The following is a 23659-nucleotide window of genomic DNA, read 5'->3' as shown; positions in this document are numbered from 1 at the left end:
TGAGCAACCTGGTTTTCTCACTTACTGTTGGAGTCCTGTGTCTGTAGCAGACGAGCAGCTTTACTCAGAGTGAACAATGATCTTGTAATACAACATCAGACACGAGTGGCACCGTGGTGAGTATTGCTGCCTCACAGCGCTGGGGCCCTTTGAGGAGTTTGTATGCTCTCCCTCTGTGTGTGTGTGTGGGGGTTTCCTCCAGGTGCTCCAGTTTCCTCCCACAGTCCAAAGACATTCTGGTAGGTTAGCTGGCTTCTGGGAGAATTGGCCCACAGTGTGTGCTTATTTGTATTTGTGTGCCCTGCGATGGACTGGCGTCTCGCCCAGGGTGTACCCAGCCTGGCGCCCATTGCTTTCTGGGATAGACTCCGGCTGCCCTGCAGCCCTGAACTGGAGGCAGTTAGAAGATGACTGAGCTGAGTTCATATATAATGAGTGTGATTAAAGCGTTATGAACTGCTGAATGTGTCAAAAGGATAGATGCGAATCTCGCTGGATTAAGTATTATTTTAAATAATTCTTAAATTGATGTATGTTTCAGGAACGAGTCTAAAGCTTTAAAGGTACCCACTTAGAGAACCACACTCTGTGAAACAAACTGAATTTTTTCATCAGACCTCTGCTACTTACTGCCTTTTAAAGTCATTGCCATAAAACCGACTGTTGCTCTTTGTTTGTATTATTCCTCCAGCAGTGTTCTGCTCCAAGAGCAAAGGTTACAGTGTCTCTCTGGTGAAAACAGTGAACCAGTGGTCAGTTCTGGTCAGCACTCCCACTGCGCCTGGAGCTCTGATAGCAGGCTTGAACAATTTTAAAGCCTTTGTCGTGTTTTGCTGTCTTGAGTACAGACAGCTATTTGTTATTGCTGTTACACACTCGGAAAAGAGATCTTCAGGAGCTAAAAGCTTTTTTCCTTTGTATTCAAGCATGTCTAAGAACCTCTGCCCTTCGTTAACCTAACATTACTCCTGTTGATGTGGCTCACCATGGAAATTAATTACACTCTTTTTCACATTGTCCTGCAAATACAAAGGGAAGTATTTTCTTTGACAGTAGAAGAGGAGGAAAGGGTTTTTCTTCAGTCCACTGTTACTGTAGTTAACTTCTTCCTCCAGGCCAGCTCTCCTCGACACGCCGAATCAGAATTGAGACCTGCCTGTCCTGCTTTTAAACACCGCAGGGGGGTTTAAACACCTTGTACCCCAGGGAAGCGTGTAGAATAAAGAATTTCGGTCCCTCTATGGTAAGTTTAGATAAATGGAAGAGAAAGGAGAAGGAATAGGCCTTCTGTGTTTATTGGTTTTCAGGTGAGGTTTCCTCAGAAACTATTCAGAAAGTGAATAACCAGTTTTGTTGTTTTTTATTTCTTTTGTTTAGTGAATTGGAAGCAGGAGTTTCTCCTGACCTCTGTGTTTCCGATCACAGAGCTCTGTACTCCTAAAGTAGTATCTTAAAATTGTCCCACCCACTCTGCACGGTACATGCATTTAAAACTCCATTTTCAAAGCCATCGCCTCTGTCAACCATTAGTTGTTGTTTATTTGTCCCCACAGGTCAGCCTTTTTAAAACACAAATCATTTTGGTGGTACATGAGAAAACTGCCAGCAGTGTGTTCATCCACTGTCTGATAGAGGTGTACTCTGTCCACGTCCCATGTTTTTCACACGCTGTCCTCCATGCAGCCTCGCTCTTGATCCTTGGGGGGCCGTAGTGTAGTCGGTCCCCAGCGTCCTCGTGCCCTGACCCTGTGTCTCTCTGCACAGGCGGAGACTGATCTCCCAGCGCTCCTCCCTGGAGACCCTTGAAGATATAGAGGAGAATGCGCCCCTGCGCAGGTAAGCTGTCGCTGGTGGACCCTACGGTTACGTCCTCCCCACCTGTGCACAGAAACGGCAGAAGTTTACTTGTCTTTCAGTGTCGGATTGAGCTCGCATTGGGAAGTCCCAAGTGAGTCTAGACGTTAGTACCCTGTAACCTGAGTGCTTTCTTTTTCTTGCTTCCTTACTCTTTTGCGTATTCAAAAAGGGCTGCTGCCTGCTATATAACACAAATTAAAATAGAGTAGAGTAGTTTAGTGCCATATGTACACGTACATTGGAATTCTTAATCGCACTGATCTCTCGGGACGTACACAGTACAACAGACAACACTACACAATGTAGACAACAGGAACCATAAATGTGTTGTTGGAACAATAAATATGTAGTAGTATGACCAAAAAAAAAATGGTAGCCCATGTAAAAAGTGCAGAGTGCCGATGTGTATTAGGGCCCTGCAGTCAGCTGTTGAGGATGCTCACTGCAGTGGGATAGAAGCTGTTCTTGAGTCTAGTGGTCCAGCTTTAACAGTGTGGTACCGCTTGCCAGAGCACAGGGGGGAGAACAGTCTGCGTCCGGGATGGTTGGGATCCTGAATGATGGGTCGGGCTTCATTGCGGCGGCAGATGGTGTGAATCTCACCGATTGATGGTCAATCACATCCTATAATCCTCTGTGCCGTTGCCCTACAACCCTTTGCAGTGCGTATCTGTCACTGCAGTACTAGTGTTGCCACTAGTGAGGACACTTTCTGTGGTGCTGCGGTAAACGTTAATGAGGAGCTGCCTCCCCAAACTGCATTTCTTTAAGCACTGTGGAAAGTGCAGGCGCTGTTGTGCCTTTTCCAGACTGGCTACAGTGTCTCCAAGCCAAGTCAGTGGAGATCTGCAGGCCGAGGAAGCTGAAGCAGCTGACAGTTCTCCCTGCTGTGCCATCGATGCTGATTGGAGTGATTGGTGTGCCTAACTATAAGTTATACGCTCAAATAACTTTTGAAATTGGGCACACCAGTCACACTATTTCTTTATTAGAAGTAATATAGTGAGACGCTTGCTTTATCACTTTGTGGAGGTCAGTTTTAAATTAAAATCTGAGGCTGGCCGAAGTTTCTCATAGAGATGGTGGTGTTGGGGTGGGTGGCGGTTGTGAAGTAATGTGAATTGTTTATTTGTCGTTGCTAGAAAATATTTGCATAGACAAGCGTTTTTTTTTCATTTAGAGTCGGTTCCAGAAAGGAGGATGTGTTGTTTTTGTTTTTTTTGTGCGAGTATGGGTGTGGAAACGTGCCTTCATGAAAGATCAATTGTTTTTTTTAGTTGTGCGAGATTTCATAAATCTCTTTTAAATCAACTGATTTAAGTCTCTCAGTATCTTGTGTGACTTCCTGAAGTGTGTTCTTCATGACGCGGGTTCGAGGGTGGTTCACGTCATTAGCTGCTCCAGCACTGGGGTGCAATCGGCTGAGCGCCCCCTGGGGGGCGGGGTGGGTCTCAGTCGCCCAGAGCTCTCCTGGCTCTCTGTGAGACAGCAGCTCCAGTGACTGGCTGGGCTCCTGCAGGCTCCACAAGTTGGTGCTAATTAACTTTAATATATTGTATTAATTTATTATACCTTCTTAAATATTACACACTGGTGATTTCAGTCATTTTTATGGTCCGTTTACTGTTTTTTATCTGTGTTTTTGTTCTCAGCGATGTGGTTTTGTTTGGTATGTGTTGTATGTTGCGCCGCTTGCTGCTTTAATTGCCCCCACCGGGGATGAATCAAGTATTTTGACTTGAATTGAATTAATTGTGGACTCTGCATTCTGGCAAGAGGCACATTGGAGGAGAGGGGCAGCATAGCGTTCATGGCTGCCAGATGAATCTTAAACAGCTGGCGGGCTCAGATTGGGTGGGTGTGTAATAAAAATAATGGCCGATTGCATGTGTCTATCCGGAGTTGGGTGTGGTTCTTTGTGAGTATGTCTGACACACGTTGTCTTTTCTTTTTTCTGTTTTTTGTTTAGGTGTCGCACGCTATCAGGTTCACCCAGACCAAAGAGCTTTAAGAAGGTTCACTTTATCAAGAACATGAGACAGCATGACACACGCAATGGAAGGTACCAAACAAAATGAAATAGGCTGTTGCTTCAATTACGCCATAAAATAAGGCAGAAAATAAATTGTAAGTTGACACTGGGACACTACATGCAGATAAATTTTTCAGCATTTTTAAGGCCAGTTCCTTGTTTCGAAATTCCTAAAAAATAGCTGTACAGAATAAAAAAACAATTTACTGTGATTCATGCATGAAGGAGATTTTGGGTTACATCAAAATTGAATTAGAAACTAACCAAATAATTGGGGTCCCCGAGATATGGCTGCTGTCTTCGTATTCAAACTTCTGTGCAATTATATGATGTTTTTAAAACATGCTGTGTTAATTTAATCCCTTTGCTAGCTGTATGTTGTATGGAGGTGTATCACTCTGAAATTCTAAAATCTCAGACTAATATGATTTTCTGCCTTGGTTAGTATACTGGTAGACACAAGTATGTCTGTGCTGTTTGACCCCTGCTTTCAGCTGCAGAACTTTGGTCCCTATTTTCCGGACTCGGCTACTTCATCAAGGAAGAGCTGCAAACATAATAGGGTTCAAAAACATTTTTCTCGATAAAATCTCAAGTTAACATATAGTTGGACTGTGGGAAGAACAGTCAGTCATGAAAGTATTGCAGGCTCTTACCTCAAGTGTCTGCTGAGGAAGAGGCATTAACATTTTCTAGCAGAATGTTTGTCGTTAATAAATTCTTCAGACGTGACTCACCTACAAAGTCATTGGAAACCTGAGTTTTCTGTTCAGAGTGGTTTTTCCCATACTGGTGGACGGGAAATGCTTTTCTGGAGTACCAGTATGTGATGCAGACAGTAAAATCTGTACATGGTTACAACTTCACAAAGAATGTGGATCATTTCCATTTCGGGTTGCTGTTTTCCTGCTACAGCATATCTACCAGATGGATTCATTCCCAGTCTCAGTGCATTTCTGAACCATTGTCTTCTATGGTTTTCTCCTAGACCCATCGATGTTTCCCAGTAATGAAACAATCAGGCTGACTGTTCATATCAAAACTACCAGGCCAGGCCTTCCTTTGGGACTGTTCTGAGATGGGAAAGCTTTTACTAGTATTAGGACATAAGCAGCTTACAGTGCATTGTTTTAAATGTCATTAATTTGAATGTACAGATATTGCCCAGAAAGCAAATAAGAATAAGCAAGAGTATGTCAGACAATCTGACTATGGATGCTCTAAAGACTCATATGGTCATCCAGGTAACTTGATTCTAGAAATTGTTTTAGTCCTGTGTGGCAAATGATGTCTGCTTATATTTAAAACAAAATGTTTAGATGAGACAAATTTAAAAAGGTATGGTATTTATGTAGTTTTATCATCATTTTGTTTTATAGGATAGTCCTAATCAGTGGCAGAAGATCCTTCTGTAGTGTATTTTCTGTGCTGCCGTATCGAGATTGTAGCCAAGCAGGGTATGTATTCTAAAGCATGCCAAGTTTGATAATTCAGCAGGATTTTCTTTTTCGTTGTAAGCAGCTGACTGAAACAGAAAAACTGTTATGTCATATACTGTTTTGTACATTCACAAAGTTAAAAAGAACAGCTGAGAGTTAAGCATTGCTTGTCACAAAGTCTTAGAGGAAAGTGGATGTCCTAAAGAGCTCTGCACTATATCTGTCCTGTTCAAATTTAATGTAACCAGTTTAAAAGTGTTTAGAATCCAGTTATTTGTAACTCTTTAATATTTACAGTATGTGTTCCTTAGAAAACATTTCCATTGTAAAACTAGCAGACTCTATATTTTCATTTTTTTGTTTAAAATATCCACTTTCTTTGCTTGTCAATGCTTTGCCATAGTTCTGTTGTAGTTTTACTATACCTTAGTATTTCTTTGTTCTGCTGTATTTAATATGGGAATTGAGGATTATCCAATGTAATGGGACTTTTTATTTAGTAATTGCCATTTAGGAATATTGACCTTTTTTCTCAAGAACGTTGTATTCAGTAGCTTCATGTTGATGACTCTTTGAGGTCTAGGAAGTGTCTTGCTCTTAACTTATTAGCCTGTGTGCGCTCTAAGTAGAGCATATTGACCCCTTTGTCTAGACAGAGTTTGTGTATGTTTATATGACACTGTATCTTTTTTCCAATGAGCTGACTTTATGGCTAAGTCGTTTTTAATAACCCATTGTTGTGCAATACCAGAGGAAGTGTAGGTAGTGAAACGAGCTACGGTTTAAAGATTCTTTTATGGAATAGAGCTGTCAAGTTTATATATGTATTATTGCGAAAGGGTATTTTTATGGTTTTATAAGTGTTTTGGCTGCAGTGTGATTAAGGGTCCGGATTTCACCCGAAGGTTGTGGGTACAGATTCTGTATTAGGACAATGCTGTTGTGCCCTTGAGCAAGGCACTTCACTCAGACTGCTTCAGTAAAGCAGCCAGCTGTAGGAATGGGTACAGATGTAAGCGACTTTAAATAAAAGCACCAGCTAAATAAAAAAATGCCATATTAGCGAAATGCCAAGATTGAAATGGAGACAGATTTATACGGTGAGTGAACAGGATTGACAAAGTACAGTGGTGGCTTTTGAACACAGTGAAACTCTTCACATAGCTTAAAAAAAGAAAAACTGAGTGTTTTTTCAGTCTCATCTCATGACTTCTAGCACAAACAGATTTTATGCGTAAGTATAACAAGTGATGCGCTACAGACCAAACTGGAAAATCAACCTGATAAAAGATCACATTTCTCCTCTCGCCCTAGTTCTTTGCCTAAAACAATGTTTCTTTTTAGACATTTATACACAGCATGCTTTATATAACTTACAAAGATGGGAACTGGCATTGCTGAAAGTCTTAAAAGTGCTAATGCTATAGACTCATAATCCCTCAGTTCCCGTGTTAATATATTATGGGTAATGCATTTTGAGAGATTATATATTGTATATATAAATCATATATAAATTATATATTCTAGGAATCATACTTGATATATCAGTTATAAGCAGATATTAGCAGAAAGCATGTGGTCCTCTTAACTTTACCTGAACATTAAGAACAAAGTCATATAATGTCCTTGTACTGTACATCAGATGCTGGAACAACTGCTCAGAAAAGCAAAGTATGCCGAAGTCAAGTTCTTGAGTCGAGAGGTTCTAGAGTAATTCTCTCTTCAGAATCTGTGTGAGAATCTTTTCAGTTCTGGTAATAGGGAAAGATAGTATTGCAATTAATCCGCCAATCGGTCTGTTTCCAAGACATATTAATCCCTTGCAAGAAAAATTAAGCAGTGATTCATAGTTCTGCTACCCTCTTTTCAATGTGTCAGTAATAAGAAATAAAATAATTGCTGAGCATTTTGTAGCCCAGTACAGTAGATGTATTGTAGGATTGTCGTTACTAACAAACACAGCAGTCACCGAAACTCAGTTACATTACGTTTTGCAATAGAATGTCAGTGATCTCCAGAAGAGATGTAGTGTAAAATATATCGGATGACTGTGTACTGGAGATCTGTGATCCTTATAAAGATACTTGTACTCCTGTAAGATTTTACTCATGTAAGCTCTGACACTGGGGAAAGCTGAAGCAGGATTTGTAAAACATAATCCACAAAAAAGAAAGTTCTAATTTTGTATTTGAGATTTTTACTGAGCAATAATGAGTGTGGAATCTGTACGTTATTGTTCAAGCAGCTTTGAATGTGGGAGAGCTGTGTTAGTCAAATTCCCCATGAGCCCAAGGTTTTTAATCTCTTCTGAATCAGTGCAGTTTGTTCTGTACTTCTTAAAAGCTAACACCTAGCCCTTTTCATTTAAATGGAACATAAAAGTATAATATTTTTATCACAATTAAAGCTTCGTTTTTGTTTATTCAAAATGTCTTGTTAAGAAATTTGTGTTCTGCAATTGAGATACAGTGCCTTGCGAAAGTATTCGGCCCCCTTGAACTTTTCAACCTTTTGCCACATTTCAGGCTTCAAACATAAAGATATAAATTTTTTATTTTATGTGAAGAATCACCAACAAGTGGGACACAATTGTGAAGTGGAACGAAATCTATTGGATTTTTGAAACTTTTTTAACTAATAAAAAAATGAAAAGTGGGGCGTGCAAAATTATTCGGCCCCCTTGCGTTAATACTTTGTAGAGCCACCTTTTGCTGCGATTACAGCTGCAAGTCGCTTGGGGTATGTCTCTATCAGTTTTGCACATCGAGAGACTGAAATTCTTGCCCATTCTTCCTTGCAAAACAGCTCGAGCTCAGTGAGGTTGGATGGAGAGCGTTTGTGAACAGCAGTTTTCAGCTCTTTCCACAGATTCTCGATTGGATTCAGGTCTGGACTTTGACTTGGCCATTCAAACACCTGGATATGTTTATTTGTGAACCATTCCTTTGTAGATTTTGCTGTATGTTTGGGATCATTGTCTTGTTGGAAGATAAATCTCCGTCCCAGTTTCAGGTCTTTTGCAGACTCCAACAGGTTTTCATCCAGAATGGTCCTGTATTTGGCTGCATCCATCTTCCCCTCAATTTTAACCATCTTCCCTGTCCCTGCTGAAGAAAAGCAGGCCCAAACCATGATGCTGCCACCACCATGTTTGACAGTGGGGATGGTGTGTTGAGGGTGATGAGCTGTGTTGCTTTTACGCCAAACATATCGTTTTGCATTGTGGCCAAAAAGTTCGATTTTGGTTTCATCTGACCAGAGCACCTTCTTCCACATGTTTGGGGTGTCTCCCAGGTGGCTTGTGGCAAACTTTAGACGAGACTTTTTATGGATATCTTTGAGAAATGGCTTTCTTCTTGCCACTCTTCCATAAAGGCCAGATTTGTGCAGTGTAAGACTGATTGTTGTCCTATGGACAGACTCTCCCACCTCAGCTGTAGTTCTCTGCAGTTCATCCAGAGTGATCATGGGCCTCTTGGCTGCATCTCTGATCAGTCTTCTCCTTGTCTGAGCTGAAAGTTTAGAGGGACGGCCAGGTCTTGGTAGATTTGCAGTGGTCTGATACTCCTTCCATTTCAAGATGATCGCTTGCACAGTGCTCCTTGGGATGTTTGAAGCTTGGGAAATCTTTTTGTATCCAAATCCGGCTTTAAACTTCTCCACAACAGTATTACGGACCTGCTTGGTGTGTTCCTTGGTCTTCATGATGCTCTCTGCGCTTTCAACAGAACCTTGAGACTATCACAGAGCAGGTGCATTTATACAGAGACTTGATTACACACAGGTGGATTCTATTTATCACCATCAGTCATTTAGGACAACATTGGATCATTCAGAGATCCTCGCTGAACTTCTGGAGTGAGTTTGCTGCACTGAAAGTAAAGGGGCCGAATAATTTTGCACGCCCCACTTTTCATTTTTTTATTAGTTAAAAAAGTTTCAAAAATCCAATAGATTTCGTTCCACTTCACAATTGTGTCCCACTTGTTGGTGATTCTTCACATAAAATAAAAAATTTATATCTTTATGTTTGAAGCCTGAAATGTGGCAAAAGGTTGAAAAGTTCAAGGGGGCCGAATACTTTCGCAAGGCACTGTAACTGATATATGTTTCAGTCTTTTGACCGGAGCTAAAAACTAATTGTAAATTGTGTGTGTTGCACCACTGAGGTTGATCATGAGGTTAGTGTCGAAAATCAGACCAAAAACCCGTGTTCAATACTTTGTTCTGATTTTCTCCAACGTGTGCTATAAACTGGCTGAGTCAATTATACTCTTAATTGCTTAATCCCCCTGGAGCATTAAATGTGCCTTCATACTGAATTAACAGCACCTGACTATCTAGAGATGCCAATTTGTTAGAGAAGCAGAGAGACAGCCATAACAGAAGAATAGTGTTGCGCATAACAAAAGAATATACTGTTTAACACTCTTCCCTTCATCTTATAGCAAGATTCCAAACTGTGTTCTCAGAAACAATTGCTCTGCCTTAGGTGTGTTGTACCTATATGATTCCTAGGTAGGTCCTTATACTCACCTAATGCAAACTTAATACAGATTGTCATGGTTTGCCGTTATTGTACTGTGTAGCAATTGACATTTCCTAAATGCTGCTTTGCAATCAGGTAAAAAAATAAGACCATTCCCTTTGTGGTTTCCAGTAATTGTAGCACTTGTCTTCAGAAATTTAATTGTCCAGTCTCAAGAGATGATAAAAACAAAAGGTGACAAAGGCAGTTCATTGATCTTGCGAAGTTCATTCCCACTCCTTTCCAGGGTGACATCACACACTCTCTGTGCCCTCTGTAGGACTGTCTCCACAGGACACACAGGGCTAGGCTGGGCTTCTGCTGGTCCTGGGAGCAGGGCAGCACGGACATCTAATGTGTCTCCTAGGTAACCCCTAGAGATAAAAACAGCTTGTCACCACCGTCTGATCGACAAGACAGCATTCAGTGTCTGCAGCCCATGGTTTTGTTTTTCCTTCCATTACAACGGCTAATTTCCTACGTGTACAGCAAGAATTGCGAACAGAAAAATCCTTTTCCAGATTTTTTTTATTTCAGACGCAGCCTTATGAGCTTTTCAGCTGTGTAGCTTGTGTTTGATTTTATCAGACTCTGTCAAAAACAAAATCACGCTTTCAATACAGATCACAGTATTGCTCTTCATTATTGAAATCTCAATAAACAGGCAGGTCTGATATCCAGCAAAGCAAGAGAAATCGCCTGTGATCTGTCAGTTATTAAAATAAGTGTTTTTCTAGATCAGACAGTTTACATAAAACCACTTTGTACTACAAAACTAAAATACTTCAGTTCTCTTCGTTTTGTGTAGAATAATGGATTCACCACCTGTGTTTATCTTGCTAAAATTATTTCAGAATGATGTTCTCACTTATATAAATCTGAATCAAGGGTGTTTTGAGAACTTTATAGTTGAGAACTGAAAAAAAAGTGATAATAAATGATCATTCTGATTTCTTCTGTATTTTGTTATTTTAAAAAATCAGTTGGCATTTTTCAAAGATAAAATTGGAAGGGTTTTAGAAAGTTGAAATGTTGACAAGAGGAGGGTTTGGAAATATTGGTGCTTTACGAAACTCTTGCTTATGGATTAAGGTAATTGTTTTTTATCAGCTTTTGCTTCATCGTAAGTCATTTAGATGTGTTATTGAGGGGGCCTTTACTCCAGGGGTCTTCCTAAATTTCCTACATACAGTAATTCAACTAGTGAAGTCGTTTCTCATTTCTGATCTGTAGTACAGCGTCGCCAGCCAGCAGAGATCAGCCCACAAAAGAGCAAACCAGCGCCAGCAGCGGGTTGATAATAACGAGCACAGCCGCAGTGTTAATCCATCAGCACACGCCCTGCCGTGCGCCAGGCAGCGCTATTTAAACCGTCCAGACCAGCTTCCCGCTGCTCGGTATTGAGTCTTCTCATAGAGAGCTCTACCTCGCTTGTGATACTTCTTCCCTTTTGCCCTTCGACCTTGAACCTCGCCTGGCGTTTCGGGTGATACGCCTGTTTCGATATCTACCCGCTCCTGCGTCTGCATAGGAACCTCATCATTGGGAATTCGCTGCAGCTGCTGGTGCACAATCGCTGCTGCACGTCTGTGGTGGGTGAGGTGTGTCCTCCCTGCTTTAGGACCCTTTGGGATTGGAAAGCACTATACAGATGCAAGGAATTATTATCAATATGCATTAGAGAGTTAACAGGCATTCGCTAGTAAAGGAAACTGCTACTGTAGTCCTTGTTAAAAGAATCGGCACACTTACAGACTCATCCAATACGAGCTCAGTTTGATGGTTTCTTTTTTGGATTATGTGAATATCTCATACTGTAGGTGCGCACAGTCAGGAGTTCAGGTTATCTTTGGACTTTTGATTACCGAAGACTTGAACGGTCATCGAAGCCCCAGGCAGGTCCCCGAGTTAGTAAGGGTCGGTTCTAGGTTCTAGTGGCTGCTGTCGTATATTAGTCTCAAGATAGCAGAAGCTGAATCATTCGTCGTGACGGTTCTCCACGTGGCGCTTCCAGTGTTTTCACTAGTGTAGTGCTGTGAACGAAACCACAAAGGGAAGAGTGGCAGCCATGTGGTCTGAAATTTCCCAAGTGTATGTGAGAAGGTACAATCAGCGACTCTTGCACTGCGTGACTGTGCGCCCATGTTCCTGGCTGCTGTGGTGGGCGTGTTGTCAAGCACAGAAAGCGTGCCCCACACAGATGTCTGTCTTTTGCGAGGTTGCATGTTTGATACGGAACACAACTAACCTTACTCATCCAGACGGGAGAGTGGGAGATTGGAAACGTGCGGAGGCTGTAGCTGCTCTGGAAACTGTGCGGGGTGTCGGGGGTGGGGGGGGGAGGCGAGGATGGATCTGTGAGGAACTCAAACAGCCTTCTGCCCGGCAGGGAGCTGAAGCTGGACAGCGGGCGGCAGCGCCACCCGTCCGGAGGCGTCAGTGCCAAGGAGATGGTGATCGGACTGGAGGGCGTGGAGCTGGGGGCCGACGGCAAGGTGAGGGGCTCCCGAGGGGCACGGCCGGGGTGGGAGTGAGGGGGGAGCTTGGGGAAGCTCCAGCGGCCATGAGCCGGACATGGGGGCCCGGCGTGTGGACGCCTCTCTTCAGCAGCGGTTCTTGTTTCCCCAGACTGTGTCCTACACCCAGTTCCTCTACCCCACCAACGCGCTGAGCGGCCGGAGGAACACCATCGACTCCACCTCCTCCTTCACCCAGTTCCGGAACGCCAGCCACCGCAGCCTCAGCCTGGCCAGGACCAGCAGCACGCAGGGCAGCATCGACGCGGGTCAGTCCGCCGCCGCCGCGCCGCCGTGGGGCTGGCGGGGAGCGCCGTGTCCGTGGGCGCTGTCCGCTCCTGGAGACGGCTTTCAGAATTTACCACCTGTGCATCGGGAGCCCACACCTTCCCGAATCTGTGTGGGTGCAGCTCAGAGACGGCCACGGCACACGCGCGGGGTCACAGGCAGGATCCCCCTGCGTCGGCTTGATGCTGATTTGTCATCCTTAAAAAAAAAAGAGAGATGACACCACCTATAGTCGGGGAATACTGAGCGAGACGAGTTCCTTAGCTCAGGAATAAGATAATAACTACATTGCAAGCTTAAACAGGACAAATATTTACTAATTAAGGAACAAGTAATAGGTTTATTCCATGCTGAAAAGAGTAGAAAGAAAACACAAACGTTGAATGAATGAAGCCATTAGGCACTGCAGCTGTTGGAGTAGACAAGTGTTTCCGGTGACGCAGTGCATCACAGCGTTGAGCTGGCCTGTGTCGGGGCCATACTGAGCACCAGAGCCATTGCTACTGCTGTAGAAGCTCCCCGTCTTGTGCCAGCTGGATTCGGGATCACATGAACTCTTGTCTGCGTCTTGCTGGCCACCTTCTTTAATAGCTCTCTGCATGGTGAGCCATGGCTCCAAGATTGGTTGAGGGTGGGGTCATGACTATTATTGTTGCAAGGGGAAGGTCGGCTTCAATGTTTCCGTTGTGCTTGTGTTGTGTTCAACGTGATACACAGTGACTTGTGTTTCTGAGAGTTTGGGTTAAACCTTCAGACCTGGATGTGTTACTCCAAGATGTTCAGGGCGAATTTCATGAGATGTTGCTGCTTCTATAGCAAGAGCAAAGTCATCCTTGTTCACAAATGTAGATACTGAAAGGTGGTGCTGCGAGTACTGGGCATTGCAGCATTCAGTGGTCAGCTGACTGTGAGGTGGACACACAGCTCCTTGTTCCACATCACGGCTCTTATGAGCGTAGTCTTGGGAGACAGGGTATGATCCTTGCTGTTGCCTCATCCTCCCTGAGAATCGGGCCTTGCATTTAGCCGTCGATCCCTGGAGGAAAACGTTCAGCCTAACCATAGCTGTAAAGGTAGCTGTCCCAGCTGCCTAAGCTTAAATTGAGGCTGGGTTCTGGATGAAGCACAAGACCAGTGCTGTGTTTTTTTTTGTTTTTCATCTGCCATCGTCTGCCTCACTGTACACAAATCCGTTTTCAATTGCATCTCTGATATACATCAGAATATATATGTTATGTAATAGTTAAATAAACACTTAAAATGCCTCCTAAGTGTATGAGAGAGAATCTGGTGTTGCTGAGCATGGAAGTTTGGTGATATCTCTAAAGGATAAAATAAAAGGCTTCACTTAAAGCTGCATGCATGCATTTTCACCAGAACATTGAAAATTGGAAAAGGCTTTGAACTTTTGGGTGGAAGAAGAGACACAGAAAAGACGCCTCCGAGTTTATATATAATACATGTGATAAAGATAAGAGCTTTTACAAGCGTCTTGTGGAAAGTTCAGGAGAGGGAGACTGAAAAGCTACAGCCTGCATGATGTGAAGTTAGCAGGGGAGGCAGCATCCACGTTTCCTGAAGAGCCGAAGGTGCTGACTGATAAAAAGGTTAATTACCTGATCAGGTCTTCAGCACCGATGAGACAGGACTATTTTAGTGCTGGGGTCTTGGGTCCTGGGGTGCTGTCTGTGTGGAGTTCACATGTTCTCATGACCACATGGGTTTCCTCCAGGTGCTCTGGTTTCCTCCCACAGTGCAAAGACATGCTGGTGGGTTTGTTGGCTTTTGGGAAATCAGGCCCTGGTGTGAGTGTGTCTGTCTGTCTCCCCATGGACTGGCGTCCCGGCCAGGGTGTGTCCTGCCTGGTGCTTGCTGGGATGGGCTCCGGCTCCGCCGCATCTCTGAGGTGCATGAAGTGGTTAGAAAATGAATGGATGGCACTGGTGGTGTGTTGTTTTTTGTTGAGACATGTTTCATTTCACTTTAATCTGGTGATTTTGTGTTAAGTTGTGGGGGGTGAAAAAATAATGTTTAAGGGTTTTCATTAGCAACGTCAGTTTATCGACTTCAGATTTACCTACCATGAGGGTTTTCAGGCAGGCAAGGTTTTAACTGTAACTGTAAAATAGGTTGTCCAACATTTCTAAACTGCAGGTCAGTTGATTTCGAAGTTTGGTTCAAAATTAATACGGTCCAGTGCGCATAAGGACTTAAAAAATGTTAATAAGAGAATGATTCAGTCTTGGGGTATTTTTAATCCAATCTAAGTGAAATCCAAGCACTGGCCAGAGACGGGAGAAGAAGGAAACCGCAGTGCTCTTTGGGACACGCACCTCGGCAAGCTTTCTGAAGCTGTCTCGCACGTTCTGGAACGTGAACAGCAGGGCCTCAGTGTCACCTGCTGGATGCGCGCTGGACAGTTATCAGCGCTGTGAGCCACGGGCTGGGCCTGTCAGCCTGGATACCGGCTGCTGAGCCACGTTGTGTTCCTTCTGCTGTTGGAAGAGAAGCGCACTGGCCAGGCAACAGGGTTTTCTCTCCCTGCAAGCATGTTTCTCCGTTCAGAACCAATATAAGTGTCATGTTTTGTGTGCATGTTCATTGAAAGTATTTTAAAAGAGTCTTTTTCAATGAAGCTTATAATTTGCTGATGGCCCTAATGGCTTTCTTTTATCTGTAACCTCCCTTGTGCGTGTTTTGGCGGCTCCACCTTCATGTTTTATGATAGTGATGTTCCCCGTTTTTTAAGCACTTTGTGTATGAGCTCTGTGATTTGGAGCGCTAAATGACGAGATTGAGAAGTTCTCTGGTACAGAGAAGGGGACATTGGGGAGGAGCAGGTCACATTTTAGCACCTATGTTTAAGGTTGCCAGTAACACAAATACAAAGACTGGAAAGTGTTAAGCTGTAAATAGTCTCACATATAGACATAATGAGTTACTGTGAAGGTTTATTTAAAGTTAAAACGGGTAAAAGATTAACATTTATGCCTTGCGGTAAATACAAACGTGTAAGTGTTGAATTGATTGTGGTGGTAGGTCAGGTTTTGCATAGATTTCCATGAGAAATGTCCTGTTGTTGTTCTGTCCTTGAAGAGAGATCTTTATTCAACCATGGGTAAGATGCAGGAACCTCGAGGGCCCTCCCACAAGGTGATGTTTTTTGAGTGGTGTGTTTCTCGTTGCCCTCGCAGGGAATGACCTCGGTGACCTCCTGGAGTACGACCCCAACCTCCTGGACGACCCCCAGTGGCCGTGTGGAAAGCACAAGAGAGTACTGATCTTCCCCTCGTACATGGTAGGTGGAGCCTGCTTCACATCGCGAGGAGCCGAGAGAGCCTGCACGCGTAGAAAGACTCGCAGATCTGAAAATCTCATTTTATTTGTCTGAGATCCCATTTAAGATTTGCAGTGCAGACTTCACTAGCATTTGGGTTTCAAGGGTCAGTTAGATTGAATGTGTATCTGATCTGAAAATTTTCACTAGAACCTGTGCCTGTACGCTGTAAAGTGCTGGCAAGGCAAGGAATCTGTAATCTGCTTTCACATTTTATCTCCAGATTTGTGGCTCCCTGCTACATAGTTAAAACGTTTACCCTGATATATAAATTCTGGGTTTTGGTGCAGTTTCCTACAGAATATTTAACAATTACTAAAACCGTCTACAGCAAAACTGTGTAAGAAGTTCTGGATGTCGTTGAAATCAAAGCAAGTTTCAGGAATATAAAGTGTCAGTAATAAAAACAGCTTTTGTCAAATTGAAGCAGTATACCTTAGGTAGTGATTTTTTCTTTGCCGTTTTATAAGTACATCGAACTAATCTGTGATTTTTAAGTATCTTACAGATGAATTTGTATCACATATCAAAGTATTTCCCATCTGGTGTGGTTTGTAAGTGGCCTTTTTTCAAAAACTCTTTAATGAAACTTAGCAGAGATGGGCTAACCTTGACAATGACTTTTATCAAATTACTGTGCTGTTTTTTTTGTTTGTGCATAGCTTTCACTTTTTTTCAGAATTTACTTAAGCATGAAGAACATACTGTACTGTTTGAGGAAAGTGGGGATTAGAAGTTTTATATTAGGGTTGTTACTTATTCCTTTGTCGAGTCTCGTAGGCTTGTAATTTCCCAATAAAAATGTCTTTCACAAAGCTAAAGAATGTAGTCACCACAGTATGAGACTGCTTAAGGAAAAACACCCTCATCTCATTTTTATTGCTGCTATTTGTGTCAAGATCCATTGTGAACCACACTGCATGAATTTAATGATATTGAGACTGCGCACTAATTCGATAAACCTATTCTGACTGGCTTTGAAATCTTACTCAATAGGTCTTTTGAGAGCTGTAAGCTTAGTAACCAGCATGGAACAAATGTAGAAATCGTACACATGCACTTGTTACCTGAAGCAGCTTGAACACGAGTGATTAAAAGTGCACCACATAGCACATAAACACAGCAAATATATATTTTTCACATAATGAAATTTCTCAGTTAACTGCAGTTGTTCCGGTGCTTTAGTCTTCTTATTGTGCCAGAAGAGACTGGGATCCTCTAAGACTGATAGGAAAATAGCAGTGAAGCAGGAGGAGAGCTCTGATACAGAAGGCACATTTGTTTGCCAAAGGCCTAACGATGTCCAGCTGAAAACATGTCGCTCATGTCACATGTGCTCACAGAGTTAGAGTTGCCATGAAATTGCTCCAGGAAAATGGTTAAAGGTCGAACAGGTTTTTTGAACTAAGAAGCAGGACAACATGATACAGGACAAAGGATGTCACCAAGCAACCGCGATCTGCATCTCCTTTATACTCAGAAGCGGTATTTACAGGAGTGCTGACCAGACACGGCATTCTGAAGGGACGAGACAGGTCAGGGCTTTGAGAAAATGTTTTACAGATAAGTCTGATACCCAGCTCTTGAAGCATAAATCTGATGGGCCCATGTGTGCCCATGCCTTCCCTTCACAACCGAGATCCACTGTTAATGCACCACCTCCCCGTGTAACGAGGCACTGGGAGTGCTGGAAAGCCAGGCTTCTGGTCGTGGTGTCATGACTTATCCCTCACCGACAGGTCAGTGTGCCAGGCAGGCACCCGGGAGGCCAGCCACAGTGTTTCAGCAGAGCCAGGAGAGCTCTCCCCCTGACCGTGCTCGGACTCCTGCACGCTGCCAACTCTCTCCCTGGCTGGGCTGCAGATGTCCAGGCTTGATAAAGAGGAGTTTTTTCAGTTCAATTCAATTCAATTTAATTCAAGCTTTATTGTCCCCTAGGGGAAATTTGTGTTACGGCACAGTCAAACACAACACAATGACAATACACATGATCAAATGGGAAGAGAATACAGCAGTGTTACAGGAGAAAGAAGCAAGAGACAAGGTAGTTACTTTGCATTGTTTAAGAGTGTGATTGCAGTGAGGATGAAAGATTTCCTGAGTCTGTTGGTTTTACACCTGGGGGCACAGAGGCGTCTCCCAGATGGGAGAAGTGTGAATTCACAATGGAGGGGGTGAGACACACACTCCCTGATGCTTCTGGCTTTCTTAGTCACCCTCTCAGTTTCAAGTGGGGAGCTGCGTCAGCGTGCTCTGGCTGCAGAGGAACAGGTAAGGGTTAGTTTCACACTGCGGAAGCAGAAAGGAGAAACAGAAAGGTGACATTGTCAAGTCTTTCCTTAGGTGTGAGGGAGAACGCTCAACAGTGCTGTTTCTGCTTCCTGATTATTTGAGGATATTTGTTGGGCCTAAGGGTAGGGACACTTGGGTTAGGACATTTGCAGATATTATTATATTAATAATAATAATAATAATAATAATAATAACAATAATAATATAATGGAAATCTGTGACTTTTTATTATATTAATGGATTGTTGTAGAAGGGTGAAATATGTTTGCTAAGGTGATGGATGATATATAATTTGATGTGCTATTTCTGCCTCTGATTTATATCAGGAACAAAATGAGAATTTGTGAGGGCTTGTCTGTTGCAGAGAGAGCGACGTTCTTTGTCACACAGACTCAAGAATTCTGTGCTGCTGTGTTAGTGCAGTTAGTTTGGTCATTAAGCTTTTTCGGAAGGTTTTAAGCCCTACACATACAAAAATGCTAACGCCTATTTTGCGTAATTTGGAAGGAAATGAGAAATCGCAAAGCAATTTATACATAAATAATGTAGTCAGGCCACCGCAGTACTTACAAGAATTCCAGATTTGCATAATTAAATCTCTGCATTGCTCCCCTAGTACATTACTCAGCCCACCCCCCTCACACACACCACTTGTCCTTCACGGAGGAACATGACATGAGAGCTTCCCACCTGGGTGGACATCTCCTGTCAGATTGATAAAGACCATTCCCAGCAGCGGGCGGGGAGCCGGGCTATAATTATGGATAAATCCCTCTGCAGCAAGGCCTCAGGTGGCAGTGTTCATCACTGCGCTGCAAATGGAGGTCCCGGGCTTGTAATTAAACCTTCATTATTCCATTCCTTTCTTTACATATCGTTAGAGAGGGAACGCCAGCTAATGTACAGTTAATGAGGACGGCGCAAGGCGTGATGAAGCACAGCAGCACGACGTTCAGTTTTGCTGCTTGAGAGCATTTAGAAATTGCGTTGAACAGAGATCTTCATTTCTGCCTTGTTGCCCTTTTCTCTCTTGCCTGAAGATACATTTCCATGGAGAGGAAGAGGCAGTGAAAGTGGTCCAGGTGCAGAGCGTCATCTGTTGCTCGTCCCCACAGCACGGGCGGTCCTCTCTCTTCTTTCACTGCCTCGCTGTGCTGAATCCCTCCTTCTGACGGGGCCCAGCCGGCCTCTCGACATCCACAGAACAGTGGAAATCTTGATTGATGAAACTGCTGAAATCTCAATGGGAGAATTTCGTGTTAAAGCACAAACTGAAGCACATATTTATTCCCCTACTGCACTGCAGAAGGGAAAGGAAAATGTGGGGAACGTGGTGAAACAGGGTGCTGCATTTCACTCGCTTTTCAAGCCTTACAACACGGCGCTATTGACTTGAATCCTGTCCAGGGTCGCCAGCCAATCAGCTAAAGTCAGACAGAAGACAATAGAATACAAGAAGCATGACTTAAAAAAAAGGTAGGAGAAAATCCCTTGGGACACAACAGATGGGCAATCTGATGTCATGTTAAACCTGTCAAAAGAGTGGGGTGGTGCTGGCTGAAAGAGCCCAGTCTCGAGTTTCAGCGTCTGCACCTCAGACACTCCACAAGAGGAAAAAAAGCTTCTGTTTGCGCTATTGGCATGCCATGTTTGCCCCCATTCCTTGTGTAGTGAAGCCGGTTTTCCAATAACATGTTTAAATTCAAGAAATCAGAAGTCTGATGTGTTTTATGTGGAATACGGTTCTTGAACCCAAACGTGAAGCAGAATCGTAGCTCAGTAGAATGGCTGATAGAATTACTCTTTGATTTGTTAAGTTGTGGAATTTGCTGGGATGGATTTTAGAACACATATTGGTATTTTGACAAAGGCCAGTTTACCTAATTATGATGCAAAAAAGCATTTATTATTTAACAGTTGATTACATGTTTTATTTTTTGCCCTGAAAAAGCGTTCATTACCTTTTGAGTTCCAGTTTGTTTGTAAACAGTTACAGTGCTTGATACAGCTGCACTGCAGGCTATTTGATGAATAGCAAACATGTGCATTTGTGGTTAATGCAGCTTAAAATGTAAATTAAACCCTGAGCAGTGACATACAGCACATCTGTAAAAAAGGACTTTGCTTGTTAATTGATTCTTATTTTAACCAATCAGGGTTCCAGTCTGCATTGATGCCTTTGTGGTTCAAAGGAGTGGCAGACCCTTTCAGAACAGTATTTTGTATGGCGGTACTGTGGTCAGTCTAGGTTTTTAAAAAAAACAAATTTATCCCCCGAAAGGTCTGTATGAAACTTGGCTGCAGCTTCCACACAGACATGGGCTCTGCAGACTGCAGGCCGCTGCCCCACCGGCAGGAGGATCCTTAACCCAGGGAGTTAGACAGTAGCCTTAGAGAGCGGGCCCAGCTGTAGGGATGTGTCACCCATTCCCACGAAGTCACCCTCCTCTTCCTGCTACTGCAGTGTCAGCTGTTAGGACGTTTGTCTTCGCACTGTTACTGTACGGGTCCTTCTAAGAGCAATCAAGAGGAATCTTGCCTGCTGCCAACTGTCCTGCGTTAAATAAATCCTCAGCTTACAGTAGCTGGTTTAAATCTCAGACAGTACGTGGAGAGGAAGCCTGTTCTGCTGTGTTGCCACCACAAACGATCTCTTTCTTGTGTTTCTCAATTTTCGATCCCCCCTTAGCAGTACATAATACAGCGTAGAAATCTTGCCAACTGGTTAAGTTTCAGTGCTTTTTTTCTGAAAAGTGCTGGTTGACTGTATTGCAATACATTTTGTTCAGTCGCAGTTTCAGGATTCCAGAATTCTGCATGAAACAAGGCCTAATATTGTGCATCAGGCTTCTAGTGTGGCGTTTGTTATTTCTCCTGGGGTATATCCCACATTTATATGAATTCAAGTTGCAGATGCTATTAGATATTGAATTTCTTTCATTTTACATTGGAGGTAACATTGATGTCAATGACAATATATTAAGAGGTGAGACAAGGAGTCGTATATCTTAAGACTAAAATGAAAAATGCCATAAACCATTTGACTGAGATACTGTAAATCAATAAGCTATTTTGTGCGGTGTAGGTCTGTTACTGCGTTTCGTAAATTAGAACGATTAAATTGAAAAATAAATCTATATACCAGTTTGTGACTCATCAATCAGTGCTAGAGTTTCTGATTGCCTCAACATAACATGATATTGAGGAACTTTTACAAGTTTACCCAAAAAAAAAAAATGATTTTGCTTTTCTTTGTAAAAAAAATATCTCGACAAAAGATGGGAAGATCTTGGTGATAATATTGGTCAGTTTGGGTTAACTGGATGTTTTCATTGAGTGTTGTTGTCGTTGATGGTCATCTTCGCCATCATGAAGTGGATATGAAAAAAATACGTGTTGAATCGGCTTAAATGAACATCAGTACATACAGCAGTTCCATCCTCGGGCTCCCATTCCACTCAGATCCCTGTTCTGGTTGGCTGAGTTGCCATAGAAACTAACTGGAGAGACTGAACCTGGCTTTTTCATGTGCAAAGAACTTTCATTTCACACATCCACTTTCTGCCAGAAAACAATTTGATATTTGAATAATAATCTGTAGTCAGTTCAATGCAGTATTTGTATGTAAATGGTATGCATTTGTTCTTGTTTTTATCAGATAAGGAAATGGGAAACATCCCTTAGACAGTTTTTGTTGTTTTAATACTTGAGGAAACAGCTATGAAATGAAATTATGTTAATGATAATGTGAAATAATGGAAAGTCACCTTACAAGGTTGAGTTCAGTAATACTGTGCGTATGTGTTTGTAGCAGCACCCACTAGTCATTCAGAAGTTTGATCAAATCCTAACTCAGATGGACAAGAGGTGTAATGGGAATAGCAAGCTTTATTGGGGTCACTCACCTGTCACCCCCTCATACCCTCCTTAACAAAGGCTGAGTTGGGGAACGTGGGTGAAGATGGTGTGGATGGAGGGATGTGAAATGGACAAGCAGGTCAGCAGGAAGCGTGACGTTTATACTCAGGCAGGTGGACATGGGTGAGATGAGGGCTTGACCTCCTCCCACACACACTCCATGTATTGAGATGCAAGAAGAAATATGTTAGCTTCAAGTATAAAAAAGTTGTCTTAGTTGTCATACCACACTTTTAGGAGACTATATGCCCTACTCCACTGTGCTGTTTGATGTTAGCATGTCCAACAGCAGCAGTAGGAATGGGATGAGTGTGGACGAATGGATAATACTGGGTTCTCCTTCTAGCCTTTACTGGGCAGTGCTTGGCAGACTTCAAGGTCGAGCAGGATCTGTTCTTGTTTGCGTGGAAGTGACCTGCTTGGGCTGGAGCCTCCGGTGTTAAGTACTTTTCTCATTGGCGCGGCAGCCTTCAGCAGAGAATTGAATCTGTACCCTGTGTGTTCTGTGTACAGAGGCTTACTCTATGCTGTCCCCATGTTTCCTGCTTTATCCCATACTTGAGCACTGTTCCTCCTCTTTCAGCACTCAGATGTGGAACAGGTTCACCTAAAACAAAAGGAGACACAAGCCAGAACTTATCAGACTCAAGAGACTTGTTTTCATGAGCAGGTTTGGCGTTGGTATTGTGAAGCCCCTTAAGGTATTGTGTTGTTGTAAATGCACTTTTATTGGCATACTGCTCTGTCTCTTTCAGACCACAGTAATTGAGTATGTGAAACCCTCAGACCTCAAAAAGGACATGAACGAGACTTTCAAGGAAAAGTTCCCTCACATCAGACTCACCCTCAGTAAGATAAGGAGGTATGATGACCTGTTGCATTGACCTCTTTAATTCATAGGCCTTCTAAATGGTACATCTCATCAATATGTGGCATCTAAACAACACATTTATTAGTTATTTCATATTATTTGTGTTAGAAGTGAGGCATGAGTGCAATGGTACATTGTCGGCACCATAAACATAAACATTTTTTCTATATTTTTTTATACTCGTCAGTTTTCCACACTGAATCTGTCACTCATATCATAATAACCAAGTAGTTTGTCACAAAGCAGTACAGTAGAAAGTTTCGCCACTGTATAGTGAAATACTCTGTGTCAGTTTTCGAGATGTTTAAGTGTTCAGTTTCTTCCATATTCTGATTTTATTTATTTTAAAAAAGCATCAACCTATAATCCCTCTTGACTGTTCTACTTTCCATTAGTAAATTGATTAGTTATGAATTTTAAAGATCTCTTAAGTGCTCAAAAGTTAGTTTACTGATAACATTCCCTTGAACAATGAAGCATCGCAGGTCCAGCTGCTTGTGTTTGTTCAGTACGGTAGTTAAACAGCACAGCTCTTTGGCCACATTGTACCGACTGGCTTTGTCCTCGTTGCCCGTGTCCAG

General features: G+C 42.7%; 1 protein-coding gene across 7 annotated transcripts in view; it reads left to right on the top strand.

The window, feature by feature from the left end:
- The window catches only part of cables1 (Cdk5 and Abl enzyme substrate 1), a 52254-nt gene that overhangs the window by 26059 nt on the left and 2536 nt on the right, over positions 1-23659 (top strand). The window contains exons 2-8 of one of the 7 annotated variants that reach the window (XM_088642024.1): positions 1765-1836; positions 3827-3919; positions 5269-5346; positions 12246-12351; positions 12485-12641; positions 15855-15958; positions 22963-23069. In XM_088642024.1, the coding sequence (XP_088498150.1) occupies positions 1765-1836; positions 3827-3919; positions 5269-5346; positions 12246-12351; positions 12485-12641; positions 15855-15958; positions 22963-23069 (717 nt within the window). Of the gene's footprint in view, positions 1-1764; positions 1837-3826; positions 3920-5268; positions 5347-12230; positions 12352-12484; positions 12642-15854; positions 15959-22962; positions 23070-23659 lie in introns of all 7 variants that reach the window. The other 6 variants (XM_088642026.1, XM_088642027.1, XM_088642025.1 and 3 more) reach the window with 6 other exon arrangements.

Source organism: Lepisosteus platostomus, chromosome 8 (assembly GCF_059453375.1).
Source record: "Lepisosteus platostomus isolate fLepPlt1 chromosome 8, fLepPlt1.hap1, whole genome shotgun sequence".
Lineage (NCBI taxonomy): Eukaryota > Metazoa > Chordata > Actinopteri > Semionotiformes > Lepisosteidae > Lepisosteus > Lepisosteus platostomus.
This window is presented reverse-complemented; position numbering and strand designations above follow the sequence as displayed.